Source organism: Daphnia pulicaria, chromosome 2 (assembly GCF_021234035.1).
Source record: "Daphnia pulicaria isolate SC F1-1A chromosome 2, SC_F0-13Bv2, whole genome shotgun sequence".
NCBI classification, from domain to species: Eukaryota; Metazoa; Arthropoda; class Branchiopoda; order Diplostraca; family Daphniidae; genus Daphnia; species Daphnia pulicaria.
The window spans coordinates 2,191,083-2,208,551 of record NC_060914.1 but is presented as its reverse complement, the minus strand read 5'-3'; the positions used below and the strand labels follow the sequence as shown (position 1 = coordinate 2,208,551).

The 17,469-nt window shown below is 38.2% G+C and overlaps 7 protein-coding genes across 12 annotated transcripts in view; 5 read left to right on the top strand and 2 right to left on the bottom strand.

The window, feature by feature from the left end:
- Positions 1–17,469, bottom strand: part of LOC124327106 (cytochrome P450 4C1-like) — a 204,788-nt gene that overhangs the window by 119,421 nt on the left and 67,898 nt on the right. The gene's annotated exons all lie outside the window — the stretch shown is intronic.
- Positions 326–5,128, top strand: LOC124326992 (mucin-3A-like). 3 transcript variants are annotated; one of them, XM_046785756.1, is made up of 5 exons: positions 327–925; positions 1,086–1,194; positions 1,271–1,379; positions 1,469–1,653; positions 1,780–5,128. In XM_046785756.1, the coding sequence occupies exons 1-5, from the start codon at positions 875–877 to the stop codon at positions 4,893–4,895; spliced, it is 3,570 nt and encodes a 1,189-aa protein (XP_046641712.1). In that variant the 5' UTR covers positions 327–874; the 3' UTR covers positions 4,896–5,128. The 3 variants fall into 3 exon arrangements, with proteins under 3 accessions (XP_046641710.1, XP_046641712.1, XP_046641711.1); XM_046785755.1 differs by having other exon boundaries at positions 1,469–1,837; positions 1,919–5,128; XM_046785754.1 differs by having other exon boundaries at positions 326–925; positions 1,469–5,128.
- Positions 5,267–8,687, top strand: LOC124327201. Of its 2 annotated transcripts, none has more exons than XM_046786162.1 (4): positions 5,267–5,513; positions 7,108–7,408; positions 7,472–7,574; positions 7,665–8,687. In XM_046786162.1, exons 2-4 carry the CDS (start codon positions 7,327–7,329, stop codon positions 8,581–8,583), a joined length of 1,104 nt encoding a protein of 367 aa, XP_046642118.1. In that variant the 5' UTR covers positions 5,267–5,513; positions 7,108–7,326; the 3' UTR covers positions 8,584–8,687. The 2 variants fall into 2 exon arrangements, with proteins under 2 accessions (XP_046642118.1, XP_046642117.1); XM_046786161.1 differs by lacking the exon at positions 5,267–5,513 and adding an exon at positions 5,549–6,711.
- On the top strand, positions 8,870–10,255 carry LOC124327270 (cytosolic Fe-S cluster assembly factor NUBP2 homolog). The gene is made up of 6 exons (XM_046786262.1): positions 8,870–9,023; positions 9,106–9,221; positions 9,281–9,369; positions 9,445–9,554; positions 9,625–9,736; positions 9,806–10,255. Exons 1-6 carry the CDS (start codon positions 9,014–9,016, stop codon positions 10,188–10,190), a joined length of 822 nt encoding a protein of 273 aa, XP_046642218.1. The 5' UTR covers positions 8,870–9,013; the 3' UTR covers positions 10,191–10,255.
- LOC124327143 (tRNA-dihydrouridine(16/17) synthase [NAD(P)(+)]-like) lies at positions 10,340–14,116 on the top strand. 2 transcript variants are annotated; one of them, XM_046786065.1, is made up of 9 exons: positions 10,340–10,413; positions 12,040–12,326; positions 12,388–12,496; positions 12,551–12,601; positions 12,671–12,866; positions 12,942–13,190; positions 13,256–13,442; positions 13,513–13,743; positions 13,804–14,116. In XM_046786065.1, exons 2-9 carry the CDS (start codon positions 12,093–12,095, stop codon positions 13,999–14,001), a joined length of 1,455 nt encoding a protein of 484 aa, XP_046642021.1. In that variant the 5' UTR covers positions 10,340–10,413; positions 12,040–12,092; the 3' UTR covers positions 14,002–14,116. The 2 variants fall into 2 exon arrangements, with proteins under 2 accessions (XP_046642021.1, XP_046642020.1); XM_046786064.1 differs by lacking the exon at positions 10,340–10,413 and adding an exon at positions 10,424–10,574.
- On the top strand, positions 10,581–12,033 carry LOC124327199 (probable palmitoyltransferase ZDHHC11B). Its single transcript, XM_046786158.1, has one exon. It carries the CDS (start codon positions 10,794–10,796, stop codon positions 11,925–11,927), a length of 1,134 nt encoding a protein of 377 aa, XP_046642114.1. The 5' UTR covers positions 10,581–10,793; the 3' UTR covers positions 11,928–12,033.
- LOC124327142 (methyltransferase-like protein 25B) lies at positions 13,726–15,923 on the bottom strand. 2 transcript variants are annotated; one of them, XM_046786063.1, is made up of 7 exons: positions 15,809–15,923; positions 15,676–15,741; positions 14,796–15,604; positions 14,584–14,734; positions 14,396–14,519; positions 14,142–14,315; positions 13,726–14,070 (listed from the first exon to the last, which is right to left on the bottom strand). In XM_046786063.1, the coding sequence occupies exons 3-7, from the start codon at positions 15,524–15,526 to the stop codon at positions 13,970–13,972; spliced, it is 1,281 nt and encodes a 426-aa protein (XP_046642019.1). In that variant the 5' UTR covers positions 15,527–15,604; positions 15,676–15,741; positions 15,809–15,923; the 3' UTR covers positions 13,726–13,969. The 2 variants fall into 2 exon arrangements, with proteins under 2 accessions (XP_046642019.1, XP_046642018.1); XM_046786062.1 differs by having other exon boundaries at positions 15,676–15,895.

Genomic DNA, 17,469 nt, shown 5'->3' with positions numbered 1-17,469 from the left:
ATCAAGCTAACTTATCTATTTTCGACTGTACGAACGAATTATACACAAAAGGAACCGTCAGTAACTAATGCGTGCAATTGTTCCAATAAACTATTTCAAAATACGATTGTTGAACTGTCAGTGTCACCAGGAGTCAGAGTGGCGATCAGAAAATGAGAAGAGCAGACGACAGAATCTGACGTCTTTAGGAGATCGAAGTTGTAAAATTAGTGTGGGACGTGGGTAATAAAAGGTTAGATTTCGTCTCTTTAACTCCGGGGATTTATTCATTCTGACCGAGTAGTTCTAGTCCTAGTCCCTATTTGTTTTCAAAGTTCGTCGATTAACTAGTGTCAGTTTGAGTCAATTTAAACTAAACCGAATGTGAATCTCCTTTACATAGCCCGGCGTGAAGTTGAAAGCGAAAAATAACAGTGCCTTGTTTCATCTGATAGATGTACACTCACATGGCACAAGAGACGGCGACGTTTTTATCGGCTGACTATTGGCTGGCCACACAACAATAGGTTTTTTACTTGGCCTTGAATTTTGAACAGGGGAAGCACATAATATACAATAGCGCCTTCTTCTGTGCTTGTCAGTTTCTCGTTGGGTCCGAATTTTATATTAAGATGAAGATCGAAGGACCCGCATTGAATTGCGGAGAAAAAAAATATTCCAGCTCTCCGGGACACTTTCCAAACTCGTATAGTAACTACCATCTTTTCGCCAATGCCTTTGTATAAAAGCGAAATTCATCCTCAAGAAAAGTCTCAGTTGAGTTTTGACAACGCATTGTAAAGTTGGTACGGTCCAATACTTGAGTTTATATCCGTAGTCAGTAGAAACGCGTTACGATCCCAGTTATTTCACTTAAGTTAATTCCCAATCGGCCATGTCATTGGGACAATTCAACAGGTTGGTTCGGAAAACTGCGACAAAAAAGGTAAATTCATTCTCATTTTATATTCAGTTCTATAAAGACGTTATTTAAAGTAAATGTGAAAATTTGGTTTTTCTAGCAGCTTTTAGTATGTTGTAAGTTTCACTATGATTGAAGATTTTTTGTTCAATTCCACATGGGAAATATTTGAATCTGGTTTCAGAAAATGCGGGTCTTAATTTGCTGTGTTGCTGCTTTGTCGACACTCTTCTTTATGTATTACTCTTCCGATTCTTCCGGTCAAGAAAGCGACAAGATTTTACATCGCCACAGTATAAAAATTTTGTTACACATTTTGCTTTCCATTATCTTTAAACTGAACATGATTTGATTTCCATTCATTAATAGCAAGATCGATGAAACCTATGATCGACATGAGAGGATTCCCAGATACTGAGGGACTCTGTCCTCACGCCGGTTTCTTTCGGAATAAAACTGACTGCACCCAATTTTATAGGTGAGGATAAATATGTTTCATTGGGGAAAGATTTTGATCAAAGAGAAATCCATAAGTTAAAAATTAAACTGTATTGAATTTTATTTAAGGTGTGTCGATTTTAACCGGAATGGGAAACACACTGTTTTCCGCTTTATGTGCGGTCCTATGACTGTTTTTGATCCGAGCCGCTCACTTTGCACCGGGCCTAGCATGGCAAAACCGCCATGTACTAAGGATCCACCAACGACAACAACAACAACAACACCAACAGAAACCCAAACACCAACAGCACCTTTTTCTTTTCCACCTTGTTCAGACCTTTCACGTTGTACACAAACACCTTCAACAACAACACCGACAACACCGACAACTACTACTCCAACAACTACTACTACAACTACTACTACAACTACTACTCCAACACCAACACCAACAGCACCTTTTCCACCTTGTTCAGACCTTTCACGTTGTACACAAACACCTTCAACACCTTCAACAACAACACCAACAACAACTACTACTCCAAACAACCAATACCCTCCAATACCTTCACCGCCAACGGAGGCATGCAAGGGAATTTTGATTGCAGAAGACGAAAAGGTACGCCAGTCCGTGAATACCAAAAGCATTTCAATACCCCCGAACAGTGTCTCCGGAATAATAAGTTGTAGAGACCTTAACAAGATAGTCATTTTTGAAGGTGGATCGGAGAAAACTATTAATCTTCCTTCTGGGACAATATCTATTATTACTACAAAACAAGGTGAGGGGGAGGTCACCAATATTTCGAATGGAATCTTCACCACCAATTCAACAAAGATTTCCCTTCCACAATCTTCAACCTACGAAATAATTCAGTTCATTGAAGGCCGGGGTTTTAATCGAACAACCTTGTTTATCACAAAAGAAAAGATTGAGATTGTAGTGCCGGAGATGAGCATCTACGGACAAGTAAGAGTTACAAACAACCAAGTGACTAATATTGGAGGATGGAGATTCACAACGGAATACCTCTCTATTAATCGAACAGAATCAAGTTCAACTATTTTTGGGATAATTTCTAACGTAACAACTTTACAAGCAAGTGTCTCTACCAGTATCAAATTTTTTGAAAGCAACAGTCAGTATATTTCAGGAATAATAACAGTTGGAGGGTCGTCTCCTGACGATCAACTAGCTAGCAGCCTTCCTTACACCTTATCGGTAAACAGTGATCAAATATTATCAATAATTCCTGAAAAAGGCAGAGGAAATATCATTCTGAATCAAGAGGGGTCGAGTAATTCTACAACATTTCCTATAACACCCGGAACAATTTTAACAATCCAGCCACCTGTTGGTTCCTCCGGAATGGTTACCAATCTCTTGCAGTCAACGTATACATCCGAAGCGACGGATATCACTTTCCCAGCTGGAAGCACTGTTACAGTATGTAAAATTCAAATCGACGGGAAGCTGGAAAAAATATCTGTGATTCAGGTGTCATCTACTTTTTCTGTTTCAACTACAACGCAGAGCACCGTTGGGATTGTTCAGACATCCACTGATGGTACTGTAAGACAAATAGGGACTGCACAATTCGGCGTCAAACTCATGGATGGATCAGATCAAACTTATATTGGCATTTTAAATTTAAATTCAATAATTAAGAAAGATTATCGTTCAGTTGCAGGAATAATTCAAATAGGAGATCCTACTTTTCTGAATTACCAACAATCGACAACTGGCCAAACAATTCAGATTCTCCCTGGCACAACTACTGCAATCCTTGTTTCTGGCGAAATCCAAGTCACGGAAGAAGATGGCACATCTATCAAACAGACTAGCTTTTCCATTCCGTCGGGAGGAATTTTAGGAATTGTTACATTGAAAAACGGTGGCGAAATTACTGGAATCTCCAACAGCTACTTCACTACCAATTCTACTCAAGTAATATTTCGATTAGGGGTTCGATTTGGTATAGTTATTACTAACTCAGATGGTACAATGCGCCTCCAAAATCCAATCGATGCTACCGGCAAAACTACCATCACGGTTCCAGTTGGCAGCGTTTATGGAGAATTGGCCCTTTCCAGTCTAGGGGAAGTGATCGGAATCGGCAATGCTTACTTTGCAACCCGAAATTTTGTTACTGGTTTCTCATCATTCCCTACCCCGTCAACTCTGTTAGGCACTTTTGGTGTGATATACTTTAGCGAGAAATTTAATTTCTCTCAGTCTGTAGTAACTAGTTCAACAGTATTTAATAGTGGATTGAAAACTATTTCTGCTATAGTCCACGTATCAGCCGGAAATCGCAAAATCGACTCCATCGATTCACTGTCAGTGAGGCAAAACAGTTCGTTAGCTATTATTCCCAAAGCAGGTGAAGGGATAGTGTCGGTGAGGGAGGGAGAAAGCTCTACATTATTTAACTTCACTGTCTTACCTGGTGAGATGTTTGGTATCTTCAACGCCCAAGATACAAAAGTTACAAACATCAACAATGGTTTCTTCACCACAAAAGCTACTTCAATATCATTTGGTTCAGGAACGATCTACAGTATGATTAAAATTGGTCTTGATGGATCCATTATTGCGTTCGACAAAAAAAAATCACAGGATGACTTATTTATCACTGTATCGGAAGGAAGTACTGTTGGAAATCTAAATTTGGAAAACGACAATGGACGCGAGTCTATCTTGTCTATCGGAGGGGCTCCATTTGTGATTAGAAATTTAACGTTTCAATCAACTCAAACTACCGCAAATAGTGCACTCGGAATACTTGGAGTTGACGAAATATTCCAAACAACACCAAATCCATCGACACCAAGTACAACAACAACAAGTACAACAACAAGTACAACAACAAGTACAACAACAGCAAAACCCCCCCTACCCCCTTTTAATATTGACTGTACAACAGATAGGCCGCTCCAATTCCCTCTCGATTGCTCACGATTTTACCAATGCCAAACTGATGCTGAGTCACGCATTATTTATGTTTTTTCATGCCTACCTGGCCTCTACTTTGACGATGTTTCATCCCAGTGTCGGACTCCAGCTGAGGCAGTTTGTAAAGATACGTCTTCTATTAACGATACGACTAATTCTTTTGATGGACCGGGTGGAATCCTCCGTCTTGATTGCAACGGCAACCTTTACCGCTACCCACTCAACTGTAACAATTTTTACACCTGCTTCAAAGATGACGAAGGACAAGAAATAATCAACGTTTTTGCTTGTGCTGCCGGCCTGGTTTTTGATGATTCGTCTTTAAGTTGCCTCTTACCTCAGGAAACTTTGTCTTGCGACGACAGCAATAACTTGTTCAAATCACCCTCGTTTGTTTTCCAATTGCAAGAGGAAATCGATACTGCTTCACTTCTTTCCAACTCGCGAGACATCTTCGAGAAGCAAAACACAAAATTACAGAAAGAAGTAGAATTATCTGATTTAATTATCCCCAAATTACCCCATCAAAGTGGGCGAGGGGCTAGCCATAATAAAATGAGAATTCGGATGAACACACATATTGAGAACCCAAACTAAACGACTACAGAGCTTACCGCTTTTGGCACGTAGTAAATTCCATGTGCTATATATAATCAGCATGCTAATTACGATATTCATTCCATCTTTGGTAATTTGTTATTTGTGTTTATGTAACGTTTCCCATATTGTACTCATCAGGTATTTTATATAACTCTTAAGGTGGCTGGAGAAAAATGGAATTTTTTTTAACAGTTACTCGATTAGTATAATACACGGCAATCGGCAATGAACATTTTCTCTAGATATCTTTTTAGTCTTCAAATCAAACGCTTATTACATCGAATATGAAAGACAGTTCCTAGATGGCAGTCAGGCTTAGTTACGGCCTACCAAACGTAGAGGGCAAATTTGATGTCCGACAACGGTGTACAGATGAAATATCTTCTCTCTTCTGTTTTGGTTTTGGTAGTTTCAAGTTTAAACAACGAGAAGTCGTCAAGAGTTAGGCTATTAATCAAAAATTCATTGTGACGGGTGTTCATTCAGTGATAGAATGTCTAAAGAGTTTCTATCTGAGGTTAGAGATTTTACATCAGTGAAAGGAGTTAAGAAGCCTGAAGTTCTATAGCCATGCCCCCATGCAACCTTTGTCTTGCTGATTACAACATTTAAATGGTATTGCATGCTTTTTTTAATACTTTAATTACTAGAGAACTATGTAAAAATAGAAACTATATCATGTGAATGTTCAGCTAAAGCATTCCTGATGACAGCTTCGATTGAAGGCTGCAATTCCCAAAACCGAGTTCATCCTGTAAGCTTAAGCAATTTTTTAAAAGCTAGAATCTGGAACAATATGTAGACTACTTATATCCTGAACAACATGACTATAATTTAATCACATATATTTTTGTATTTTCATAATATATGTGAGAAACAGAAGCCTTAATAAGAAAACAATGCCATCATTATGTAGAGTATTACAAGAAGACTGTTTAGTTGCAAGTGGGTAACTTTATGAAGTTTAACTATGAAAAGAAAAAAAATTCCCCAAAAATGACCTCTTGAGTCCTCCTTCTTTCCTGTAATAGCCTACAGAGTTGCAGAACGAGTCAATTGACATTAGATTCATTGCTAGAGCGATACATAAATTTTGAAGATAAACTGCACAGTAACGAAAGGCTACGAAATATTCCTGATAGCATATTTCATCGTGTCGTTACCATATTCCAAACCAGGATATTGCGTATATGTTCCCTGCTGGGTTTTGAGCAACTTTTAGATGCGTTTTATTGCAAGCAAAACAGGCACATCGTTATGCGTTGAAGCTGTGGCAAAAAATTTATTGTTCAAATTCTTGATTTCTTTTTTTTCCAAAAGCTCAGATCACAATGCAAGATTACAATCATCACTTTCTGCTCTTATGTTTGCGATATATATGTACCGTGTGTGTATATATTGTTATATTTATGAAACTTCACTAAAGGTTTATCAACCAATCTCCTATCGCGAAGAGAACCATAACACGGAAAGGAAACACCAATGTTTCAGCTTAAAGTACATCGCATACAGTACATTAGGTCGTTTCTTGATCTCGGATGTCAGACGATATTTAATAAGCTGTCGAATCCCCTATTCCAATTCTTTTGACAAAAATTTCCCTCGACTTATTTCGTTACTTTGTATAATAATGTTGTATTTCGACTTATGAAGTTCTTCTTCTTTGTAAGAGATCTATAGCCTCAACCTTACTAAAACGAAGGTTGTGCAACACGGGGTGAAAGTTGATTACAGTACGCTGGAAGTGCTGCCTGGAAGCGACCAGTGTAATGAACGAATACGAACTCGTTTCATTTGTTGTAGCAGACGCAAGGTATTAAATGTTATTCACATTGCATAGGAATAAATTACTGACAACTCGGAGTTCAAAAGAATTGCCTCCAAGAAAAATTTTGTATGACGTCTTAACTTTGTCCTCAGTCTAACCTTAAAAACTCCTTTTTACCAAACAAGGAAAGCCTACGCTGTATACGTTGGATGTAACCGGAATATCTCTATTGTGGGTTTAAATAACTGGATCAGATATTTTATATTCAAAGTATTGTACGCAATGGCTATGTTTGTGAATTTCCTTTATCTATCATGATCATAAAATAATGCAAATTGTCTTTGAGGCGAGGTCTACAAAGATAAACGATGCTGGCGTCTTGAATGCGCAGCTTATAAATTGGTTTAGTCACCTTCAAGGTGTTTTTTTTTATCCCAATAGGTTTGGCTGTCCTCATCTCAATGCCTCAAGGGAGACTCTTGGCCATGCCCTTTCAACAGAAACTCGAACAACAATTTTTCCTTTAATACTGCATTGCTTGCAGAGCTCTGCGCTTTTTAAGAGAAGCAAAGTCAAATTTTCGGTCTTAGTGTTTTTCAGCTAGTTGGTCTAGCGAGATCGTTTAAAAAAGAGTTCTGTCCCATTACCAAAAGAGAGGCGATGTCATTCTCGCTCAAAAATAGATTCGAGAACATGTTGATTTACTTGGTATTACTCGGCATCGTACAAGCGCTTAATGGTGGTGAGTTAATCGACAGCTTTAGATTGCTTTTTTCAAATTAGATTAATTTTATTTATTAAACAGATCAGAAGACCGCATTCCAATCAGCGAGATTCTACGACAAAGCGGGTATTTGTAAGGGGACAGGCTACAATCGAAACGACACCGACTCTTCACAATTTTACAGGTAAGCCCATCTTTATAAGACTAATTGTGAAAAATGTGTTATTGTTTCAGAAATTATTAAAGAAATTATTTCTCTGTTAATTTTTTTTAGGTGCGTAGATTATAATGGTAATGGGAAAAAATATGTCATTTTCAAATTCTCGTGTCCACCTGCGCTTGAATTCGACGATAATCTCTCGGTATGCGTCTTGTCGCGTAAATCGCCATCACCAGTTATCAACAACTCCAATCCTACTACAATGCTGACACCTTTAAACGCTCAAACTGATTCTTCACCGCAACTTTCTTCATCTCCTGGTTCTGAAACGGAAATGTTGACACTCGTTCCCCCGTCAACATCGACCAATGCTGTTGCCGAATTTTCTGTTGAGCCCTCGTCGACAGGAGTTCAGTCTACTTTTGTATTTTCACCTGATTCCGTTATTGTACCTTCAAGTTTTGAAACGGTAACAAGCTCTCCAAATGTAGAGGACAAAGAATTCCAAACTGGTGGTGTAGTAGTTGAAACGTCTGATGTACTAATACCGACATTAGGGATGGACTGCATTTCTAACAAGTTGTATCGACTCCCGAATTCCGATTGCAATCGCTTTTATCAATGTCACCAGCGATCTGTGAACATTTTCTCTTGCGCCCCAGGTTTAGTATTTGATGAAGGTGCACAACGTTGTCTACTTCTGGAAGAATCGTCGTGTGACCAGCAATTCACGAAACCCATTGCAGATGGATTTTTCGATTCATCTGAAATTGATTGTACATCGGGCCATTTTCATCGATATCCGTTTGATTGCAGAAATTTCTTTCAGTGCTACAATAATGGTTCAACAAAGTCTATTTTGTTTTATTCTTGCTCCAACGGACTGATATTCGACGAAAAATCGTCAAAGTGTCTTCTTCCTTATGAAACGTCTCCCTGTTACGCTAATGGCAGTCCCTTTAAAGCATCTCCATTTCTTAACCATCTTCAAAGACTTTTCCAATCTTCCCCTAATGAGTTTATCTTTCAGTAACTTAAAATAAGTCATTAGTGCATCAGTACGATTAGACTATATTAAACTTTTATTATCCTGTGTTTCAATATAATCGAATTAAAAGCCAATAACGGACATTTCAACACTTTTTTTTTCTTGACAGTACGGTCACTCAGTAAAGTACCTGATCCTGATGTACTGAAAAAAAATTTAAATAACTGACAATTGCTGGATAATGAAATTGGGTACCGACGGACCTTACACTGTAGAAAATAATTTTTTTTAATGAACTGATTGGCAGAGATCGCAGAGATTTTGAAAAATAAATAATTTATTTCATCGCTTAATTTTGTCGCATAAAAAAGTATCCGGCAATGTTCGAATGACCAAATCGGCGTGTCTGCTTCAGAAATCAAAACAAAAAGTCTTAACGTAGTTATAGTTGCTTATACATACACGTTATTTAAACATGGCTAATGGTAAATCTTTCATCTTATAAACTATAATTATACATATTTTTATATGACGGAATTTTGCTTTAAATCTGTTCCCCCCTTTTAGTTCAGATCTTACCGAACGTTAAGCATGTTTTCCTAGTTCTTTCTGGGAAAGGGGGAGTTGGAAAATCAACAGTCAGCACCCAGTTGGCCTTAACTCTTCAAAACTGTGGTTTCAAAGTAAGTTACTCTCATTTCTTCCATAGATTTTTTAACAAAACAATAATATCTTTTTTTAGGTTGGATTGCTAGATATTGATTTGTGTGGTCCTAGCATACCCCGAATGCTAGGACTAGAAAACAGTGCTGTTCATCAATGTGCACAAGGGTAATTGCCTTATATTTATCATCATATTTAAACAATTTCAGTCTATTTTTTTATTATTTCTTAAATAATATATAGATGGGTTCCAGTTTACACGTCTCCCGAGCAGACTTTGGGAGTAATGTCTGTTGGGTTTTTACTTGAAAATAAAGATGACCCTGTTGTCTGGAGGGGGCCAAAAAAGACAGGTTGGACTATAATTGTTGTATTTTTCAAGGGCAATAACTAAGACAATTTATTTGTTGTTTTCAAATGAAGCAATGATTAAGCAATTTCTCACTGATGTATACTGGCAAGACTTGGATTACCTCATTATTGATACTCCTCCTGGAACGTCAGATGAACACATTTCTGTTTTGGAAAATCTAAAGTAAAAGTTCTTTAAAATTTTTATGTTACAGAATTTATTATCTTGAATTTTTCGTGGGTTTTGTTATAGGACCGTGAAATGTGATGGTGCTATCTTGGTAACCACTCCTCAAGCAGTTGCTGTCGGAGATGTTCGCAGAGAGTTAACTTTCTGTAAAAAAACAGGACTTAATGTTATTGGAATTTTGGAAAATATGTGCGGTTATATTTGCCCACATTGTTCAGAATGCACAAATATTTTTTCCTATGGCGGAGGCGAGTCTCTTGCTGAGATGGGTAAAGTTCCTTTTCTTGGGAGGATTCCGATCGACCCGAAATTAACCAAAGCGACAGAAAATGGGGAAAATTTCATTACTGCTTTTCAAGATTCTGTAGCAGCTCAAGCTTTCATTACCATAGTAAAAAAATATATGATTCCACAAGAAGAAAGTATGGACGTATCCGAGAACCAATAGATGTTTAATTAAACTCTTTACTGTTCTGTATTTTTCAGTTAATAAAAATAAATTTTTTATCGCATTATTCGCATACAAGTGTAATTTTAGAAATAAGTTTTTTGTTTCCAATTTAATTTCAATTTGCAATGTGAAATTATATAAATCATCAATTCACGATTTAACACATTTGGCAACATGGGAGATATCTTCAATATAGTCTGCTTGGAGACGTCAACATTTGGTAAGCATTTCAATTTGGTTTCATTAAATTATAGCACTTTTTTATTTAGCTACCGAATTTACCAATTGAAGTACACTGTAGCTGAATTAAAGAAATTTTTAAATGAAGTAGAACATAAATTAGTTGAATGATCAATTACAGTTTTAAGAATCCTAGGACAGGTGAGCATGCAACCAAGTTGTTATCTTTCGTTTCATGCGTTTCATTTGATCAATATGTCGGTAACAACCGCGGTAACCATGTACATTGAAAACATTTGTTACCATAGCAGCCATTGCGAACGGCGAGTTATTGTATAATTCAGATTGGTCCACTGACAAACTTTTCTTTCATGTTGACCATGAAATAGTGGAAGCTGTTATTTGTCAAAGAGCTGATCTATGTTCAAGACTTGTGATATGAAGAGGAAAAACAAAGTGAAACCTCAGGAAACACCTGACTGGAAGAGAAAACATGGTTTTCAGTTACCGTTGCATCCTCAACAGATAATTGGGTGGTCACTTCTGTTTTTTGCTGCCTTCTTCGTTCACACCATTCAAATCCCTTCGTTGCCATTTAACTTTAGAATTCCTCTACAATTAGTCATTGCAGTGATTTTGACCATTCTTGTCTGTTCAATGCTGGTCACTTCTTTGTGTAATTGTGAAGACCTTGGATGCCAAACAGTTAAGGACAATGCAGTCAAATGCCAGTGGTGTGATGTAATCTTATCTAGTCCTCAAACTAAACATTGCAGTCTTTGCAATAAATGCATTGAAGGCTTTGATCATCATTGCAAGTGGCTTAATCAATGTATCGGCAGTCGAAATTATTTCCATTTTGTTATATCCATCACGAGTGCCTGTATCTTGTGCGTGACTATTTGTTTGCTGAGTGTTGCCGAAATCAGTTTACTTTACACTTGCAGAAGGAGTTTCACCTGCATCAAACCTCTCTTTCTCGATACCGCACTAGATCCCGTTCTATTCACTGTCCTGTCGAGTGTATTTTTTCTTCTGAGTGCATTCGGAAGCGGCTTGTTGATTCATTTGTGTGTCTTTCACGCCTACATCAAGTGGAATGGCTGGACAACTTATGAATATATACGGCGGCAATTAGACAATGAATTAAATTCATATCCCCCCAATTATCTTGTAAAGAAGACAAAGAAGCGATGGTGGAGTCAGTGTCCTTGTTTCGCTTGCTATACTGCGTGTCAAAACAAATCTCATCGTGAACAGACAAATTCTCCCATCTACACCATTTCTAGTGCCGTAACAGGAGTATCCAGCCTTTTACTCCACCACACTCTCAACAACGTAGTATCCATCCATCCTTCCCTGTCCTCCACAGTCCTGACCACCGATAATAAAGTTGGATCTCTTGGAAATTCCAATAAGCTTTGGAAACAAACACCCAATCTACCGAAAATCATTCGCACCTCGCCTAGTGTAGACGCGTCCGGTGAATTGTGGACTAGTTTAAACGCCCGCGAACTGCCCAACCCTACTGGTCATTTGTTGAAGCCAGCCTAAATGTTATTTCAATTATTTACTGTATTGAGTGCAAAAAATTGTGGAATTTTTAGTTTATGACATCGACTCGCCTGATTTTTTAACAAACCATCTCCCCTTTCTCTCTCAAAAGTTAGAACATCTTAAGAAAAAGATCCCGCTCCAGTAGCACCAGCCTCCAAGAATATGCCTCCTCCCTTAACTCCATGGGAGTTTTGGCGACAGACTCTAAATTCACCAAAATATATTTTGGCTCCTATGGTGGATGCTTCTGAACTGCCATGGCGATTACTGAGTCGCAAATACGGAACCCAACTAGCCTACACTCCCATGATGAATGCTGGAATCTTTATCCGAGAACCTCGTTACCGTCGCGAACATCTTGAATCTTGCACGGAAGATAGACCACTTATTGCCCAAGTAAGTTTCACCGTCATAATTGTGTTAAAGCAAATGTTAATCTTTTCTCTCTGTCACCTAGTTTTGCGCTAACGATACCGACATCTTCTTGAAAGCCGCGAAAATGGCAGAACAACATTGTGATGCTATTGATTTGAATCTCGGCTGTCCACAGAGCATTGCAAAGAAAGGTAAAGATTTGTTTAAATTAAAATAAGTAAATTTTTTAAAATTCTAATGTTTAGGTCATTACGGTGCTTTTCTTCAAGACGAATGGGATCTGATAAGTAAAATGGGTATGATCTGATTTGAAATCACGCAATGTGTTACGGAAATAGTCTACATAATTCATTTCTTTCGTGCAGTGAAATTAATCCATCGTGAGTTGAGCATACCAATAACATGCAAGGTACGAGTATTTCCGGACATAAATAAATCGATCGCATACGCCAAAATGCTCGAAGAGTCGGGATGTTACGCATTGACCGTTCACGGCCGCACTCGGGAACAGAAAGGCCCTCTCACTGGTTTGGCCAGCTGGAAACACATTCAAGCCGTTAAGTATGTTACTACATTTCTTTATTTTTAAATCCTTAACGGTTATCTAGACGTTTTTTTGTTTGTCTTTTATTGAAGAGCTGCTGTTAACATTCCCGTGATAGCGAATGGAAATATTCAGTACTGGTCTGATGTAGAAAGGTGTCTTGAAAGTACGGGAGCTGACGCTGTGATGGTAGCCGAAGGAAACTTAACAAACCCAGCTCTTTTCGCCAATCTTCAACCGCTAGTCTGGGACATGGGTAAAGAATACCTCGATCTCGTTGAACGATTCCCCTGCCCCATGTCTTATGCTCGTGGTCACCTCTTCAAAATTTTTAATCATTGGTATGTACAAGTTTTTTTTCTTATATGGTCTAATTCACCGAGATTTAACGTTCAATACTTCGCAGTTTAACGTTGGAAGAGTGTTTTCCTCTTCGTGAAGCCCTAGTGCAAGGAATGAATCTTGAAGATTTTAAAACAGTAGTGGCGGATTTAGAAAAACATTTCACACCGTATCATCAGGGGGTAAAAGCTTGGGCACCCCCGACTGACCATCCTACCTCCCGACTACCCTTGCCGCCCTGGCATTGCCAAGTGAGTTGCACTCATAGAAAAAACTGTTCATCGAGAATACCATTAACATACTGTCTCATTACATTTCTAGCCCTACGTTCGACCGTCGCCAGAAGAACACTTGAAAAAAATTCAGCTGATAATGGCAGATGAGGCTAAAAGGAAACGTGAAGACAACGATAACGGCGAAGAGAAATCCGAAGGCACCCTTTCGAAAAACAAGATGAAAAAACTCGCACGACTAGCCAGAAATCCCAAGAAACAAGCGCGACTTGCGAAGCAAGCAGCCTTTCTAACGTGCAACCAGTGCTCAAATCTGCCTGTAATAATACGGTTTTCAAGTACACACAAATATTCTGCTATAACAATTTGCTTTTCACAGGGAGTTAAGTGCGAGCACAAACTGTGCAGGACTTGTTGCAAGAAGAAGTGTGAAACTGAAAATCTGACTTGTGAGGGGCACACAGGAACTACTGTAAAGCGACGAGAAAAAAACCTTAATGGGGAACTTAAACAACTGACGGAAGAGACGAACATTTCAAATGACGTCAGCAACTCTCCGACTTCGGTTCTGGTTTGACACACAACAGGGCAAAATTTCTCGGTGACAGTCTGCAATCAAACAATGGGAGAAGACATCCGCACCAACCTAAGTTCATAAAACATTGTGTGAATACATTTTGCTCTGAAAAATATACTAAGCTGTTTTACTTAGTTTACCTTGTTCAGCGAGATATAGCAGGCGATCTAACTGGACGACTGTTTCGATAACTGGTGCTAGCATCAGTCTTAATGAGTAGAACATAACAACACGTTTCCACTGTTTCAAACACGAATGTACGTGTTCTGACGAGAGATCACTGAAATCTAGTTTGACATCCATTTTGTCAAGGGCTGAATCCAAATAGTTCAATTGATCAGACATGCATATTATTATAGCTTAGAGTTAGGAAAATATTTTTGATTCTACTCACCTTTGCGAGTATATTCCTCGAATGGTAAGAGATGAGCATTCTTAACGCTCCGCAATCCAGCTCGTTGAAGGGGAGGCTCTAACTTGATAAGCAGCGTCTCTAGAGTAGCACGATAACAATGAACCTAATCAACAAGTTAAAGCGATGATATAAGCACTGCAATCAATCAACAAACAATATTAACGAACTTTAAATTTTTCCGATTCCAGATCGGTCAAGCGACCAGAATATGATTCTAGCGCATGGCACGCAACTTCCAAAGCTTCGTAACTAACAAACGACGGATTCAACTGATTTTGAACAAAGTTACTCATAGGATACCCTCTAACTGGAGATGTTCTAATAATTTTAAAGATGAATACTTTATTTTTTGTTTTTACGCCTCGAATTCACTAAATACCTGTCAAGGGACATTTTCATGTAGCAGCAACCGATGGCCAGGATAAATTTTATTCCAGGGTCGACTGCAAAATTTCGAATTAACGTAGGTCCCAAGTCACCACAAGTATGCAAACCAATCAATCCAACAGCTGAAGTTTCCTTAATAATATGAGGTTCAAGTAACTCCATCAAGTTCTTTGTATAAGGACTGAGTGTCAAAGTGATGTGTCTTGGAGTGGTGATATTTGTAATTCCTTGCCTTGCACACGATTCTTCTAATTTACTGTCCAGTTTGACTGCAGCTGAACCAAATTTTTCTTCACACTCTAAACAGATTACATCCAAACCATGACCATAGCTCAAAAAGCGAGACAGATGTCCTACACCAGCTCCAACATCTGCAACAGTTTGGCATTTTGTCACTTGAGATATCATTGCACAGCACTGCCCCATTCTATACAATTCATGTTGCTTTTTTGGCTTTACTTGTCTATGAAAAACCTGACTTAAACTTCTGAGGGCTCCTTTTGGTTTGCATGCACTGTTTGGACTCATCCATTCACAATGTTGAAGTGTTGCACTCTTAAATCCAAGTTTATTTAAATAACTGATGATTTCATCTAAACTAGAGATGGCTGTCCTGTCCAGTGACAAAGCTTTGCAAGCAGCTTTAAAGGCTAGTAGTGATAGAGGAAGAACTAGTGAATTGGTTTTCGAAGTTCCACTTTGACTCAGGAGACATTCACCCATCTCTTGAAGAGTAAGTAAATCTAGTGATTGAGCCCATGAGGTACAGAGTTTAGCCCAATGATTTTCAGTAAAAAAGTCCTGTGAAAGATCAAAAATACATAAACAATCAGATGTTATCATCGGCAAAGAATATTTTCAATTATACTTACAAGTACAAACGAATCTGTCAACCATTTGTAAGTGTTCAAAAATTTATGGCAACTTCTTATTTTTTCCTGCAAAACAAAACAGTCATGTCCTAATACGGCTGACATCTTTATCAAATAAAATTTTTTGAATCACCAAAAAATCTCTGTTATTTATTTTCGAATCGCCTGTTCGACTCGACTCTTGACTCGTGAGTAACAATTCGTCTGCTGCTCATGCGACATTGTCTGAAAGTTGAATTGAAAAGCAAACAATTCACAAATAAAAACACAATGAATAATAAAGCAATTACTCTCTAAACCGTAAAATTTAACTCAGATCATAAAAAATTATTTAATAATGCATTTATTTATTGTTATTTAAATATTAATTTCCAAGAAGCATCGTCCGATAGATGGCGGATATTTATTTTTCATTTCGCTGTCTGCTATTTAAATTCTGCATCTGTCTTACTTACAAGTAATGCGTACGAGAATATTGAAAATTTAGGTTAACTGTCTTAAAAGTGCGGCTCAGAGGTATTCTGGTGTAGATTCTTCACGTTTTACAGAGCATGTAAGAGATCGTTAAGCCAATGCTGCTCATTGTCCATGACGGAAGAGGGACTTCCACCTACGTTCTGCTACATCCTTATTTTCCCGACGTACGCTCATCCAGCTTCACTGCTTCAGTGCTTCTTATGCTGCAAAACAACTTTTCTTGCTTCACTGGCGAGGCTGGAACACTTCAGTTGCTGTGACACACCTGCAATCACTCACCACGGCATTATGGCCAGGTACCGGACAATTGACTTATTTTCGTAGATTATCTACTAGTTATCTATTTGCGTAAAACTCTCTGTCTGTGTAACAGTTCCAAAATTAGGCCCTTCTTGCGCGTAAAAGAAGTGTTAGTGTGTTACTTGGACGTTTCTTTTTTCTAACGCTAGATGGATTTTTGATAATTTTCATCTGTCAAAACAGTCAGTTTCAGTTACTTTGCACATCTCTTTAAACATTTATTGGCAGTTATTTTGTTGAAATATTTAGTGATAACTGACGATTACTATTCCAGCAACAAAGCTCACTTGTTAAATTTTAAAAAATGTGTTTTTTTTTTCTACTTCCGGTTTGGTCATTTCAGTCAGTAGTTCAGTAAATATGCATTCGAGGAGCAAAAGAACCACATATTCGTGATCCTCGTCAAATTTATGGTAAAGTTCATGTTATTTTTTTTACGTATTCGTACTTCCGGTTTTGAAAATTTTCCTGAACTACAGTCGCGGCTGAAAGTTTCTTTACGTGTAGCTCAAAAATACGCCTTTTTACTGTGTATTGGCGGATGGTATTAGCCTATGGTAGAGGTTGAGTTACCTTATTTGCTCGATTTTCTCAAGTTTTACCCCCTACCCCCTTACACCTCCGACAATGATTTGTTGGCGCGGCTTTCTAAACTATGGGTAACGATGGCCGATAATCAGGCAATTGCATCGATGCCCAATAAACTAGCAATAGCTCTAAAATGAAACGATAAAATGACAGATGATTGATCAGTTTGTAACTGTGACAATTTCTGCATTGATTAGTTTAATTTTAGCATTGGGCAGTAGGAATGCGTAACGTTTGCGTTATCGCGGGTAAATTAGTAATCAATGTTAAGAGGTAGAGTTAAGTAAAGAAGGGCGGTAAAAAATAAAGAAACGAGCAAATAAGGTAGCTCAACCTCTACCATAGGCTAACACCATCCGCCAATACACAGTAAAAAGGCGGGTTTTTGAGCTACACGTAAAGAAACTTTCAGCCGCGACTGTATAGTTC

Excerpts from the sequence above, each read along its gene's own strand:
- LOC124326992 (XM_046785754.1), top strand. The coding sequence starts at position 875 with ATGTCATTGGGACAATTCAACAGGTTGGTTCGGAAAACTGCGACAAAA. Across the intron at positions 926-1,085 it reads GGAAAACTGCGACAAAAAAG|AAAATGCGGGTCTTAATTTG; the intron begins GTAAATTCATTC and ends ATCTGGTTTCAG. Across the intron at positions 1,195-1,270 it reads CAAGATTTTACATCGCCACA|CAAGATCGATGAAACCTATG; the intron begins GTATAAAAATTT and ends ATTCATTAATAG.
- LOC124327201 (XM_046786162.1), top strand. The coding sequence starts at position 7,327 with ATGTCATTCTCGCTCAAAAATAGATTCGAGAACATGTTGATTTACTTG. Across the intron at positions 7,409-7,471 it reads CGTACAAGCGCTTAATGGTG|ATCAGAAGACCGCATTCCAA; the intron begins GTGAGTTAATCG and ends TTTATTAAACAG. Across the intron at positions 7,575-7,664 it reads GACTCTTCACAATTTTACAG|GTGCGTAGATTATAATGGTA; the intron begins GTAAGCCCATCT and ends AATTTTTTTTAG.
- LOC124327270 (XM_046786262.1), top strand. Across the intron at positions 9,222-9,280 it reads TTCAAAACTGTGGTTTCAAA|GTTGGATTGCTAGATATTGA; the intron begins GTAAGTTACTCT and ends ATCTTTTTTTAG. Across the intron at positions 9,555-9,624 it reads GAGGGGGCCAAAAAAGACAG|CAATGATTAAGCAATTTCTC; the intron begins GTTGGACTATAA and ends TTTCAAATGAAG.
- LOC124327199 (XM_046786158.1), top strand. The coding sequence starts at position 10,794 with ATGTTCAAGACTTGTGATATGAAGAGGAAAAACAAAGTGAAACCTCAG.
- LOC124327143 (XM_046786065.1), top strand. The coding sequence starts at position 12,093 with ATGCCTCCTCCCTTAACTCCATGGGAGTTTTGGCGACAGACTCTAAAT. Across the intron at positions 12,867-12,941 it reads AAACACATTCAAGCCGTTAA|AGCTGCTGTTAACATTCCCG; the intron begins GTATGTTACTAC and ends CTTTTATTGAAG. Across the intron at positions 13,744-13,803 it reads ACCAGTGCTCAAATCTGCCT|GGAGTTAAGTGCGAGCACAA; the intron begins GTAATAATACGG and ends TGCTTTTCACAG.
- LOC124327142 (XM_046786062.1), bottom strand. The coding sequence starts at position 15,780 with ATGTCAGCCGTATTAGGACATGACTGTTTTGTTTTGCAGGAAAAAATA. Across the intron at positions 14,316-14,395 it reads CGAGGAATATACTCGCAAAG|CCCTTGACAAAATGGATGTC; the intron begins GTGAGTAGAATC and ends ATTTGGATTCAG. Across the intron at positions 14,071-14,141 it reads GCTATATCTCGCTGAACAAG|GTTGGTGCGGATGTCTTCTC; the intron begins GTAAACTAAGTA and ends TTATGAACTTAG.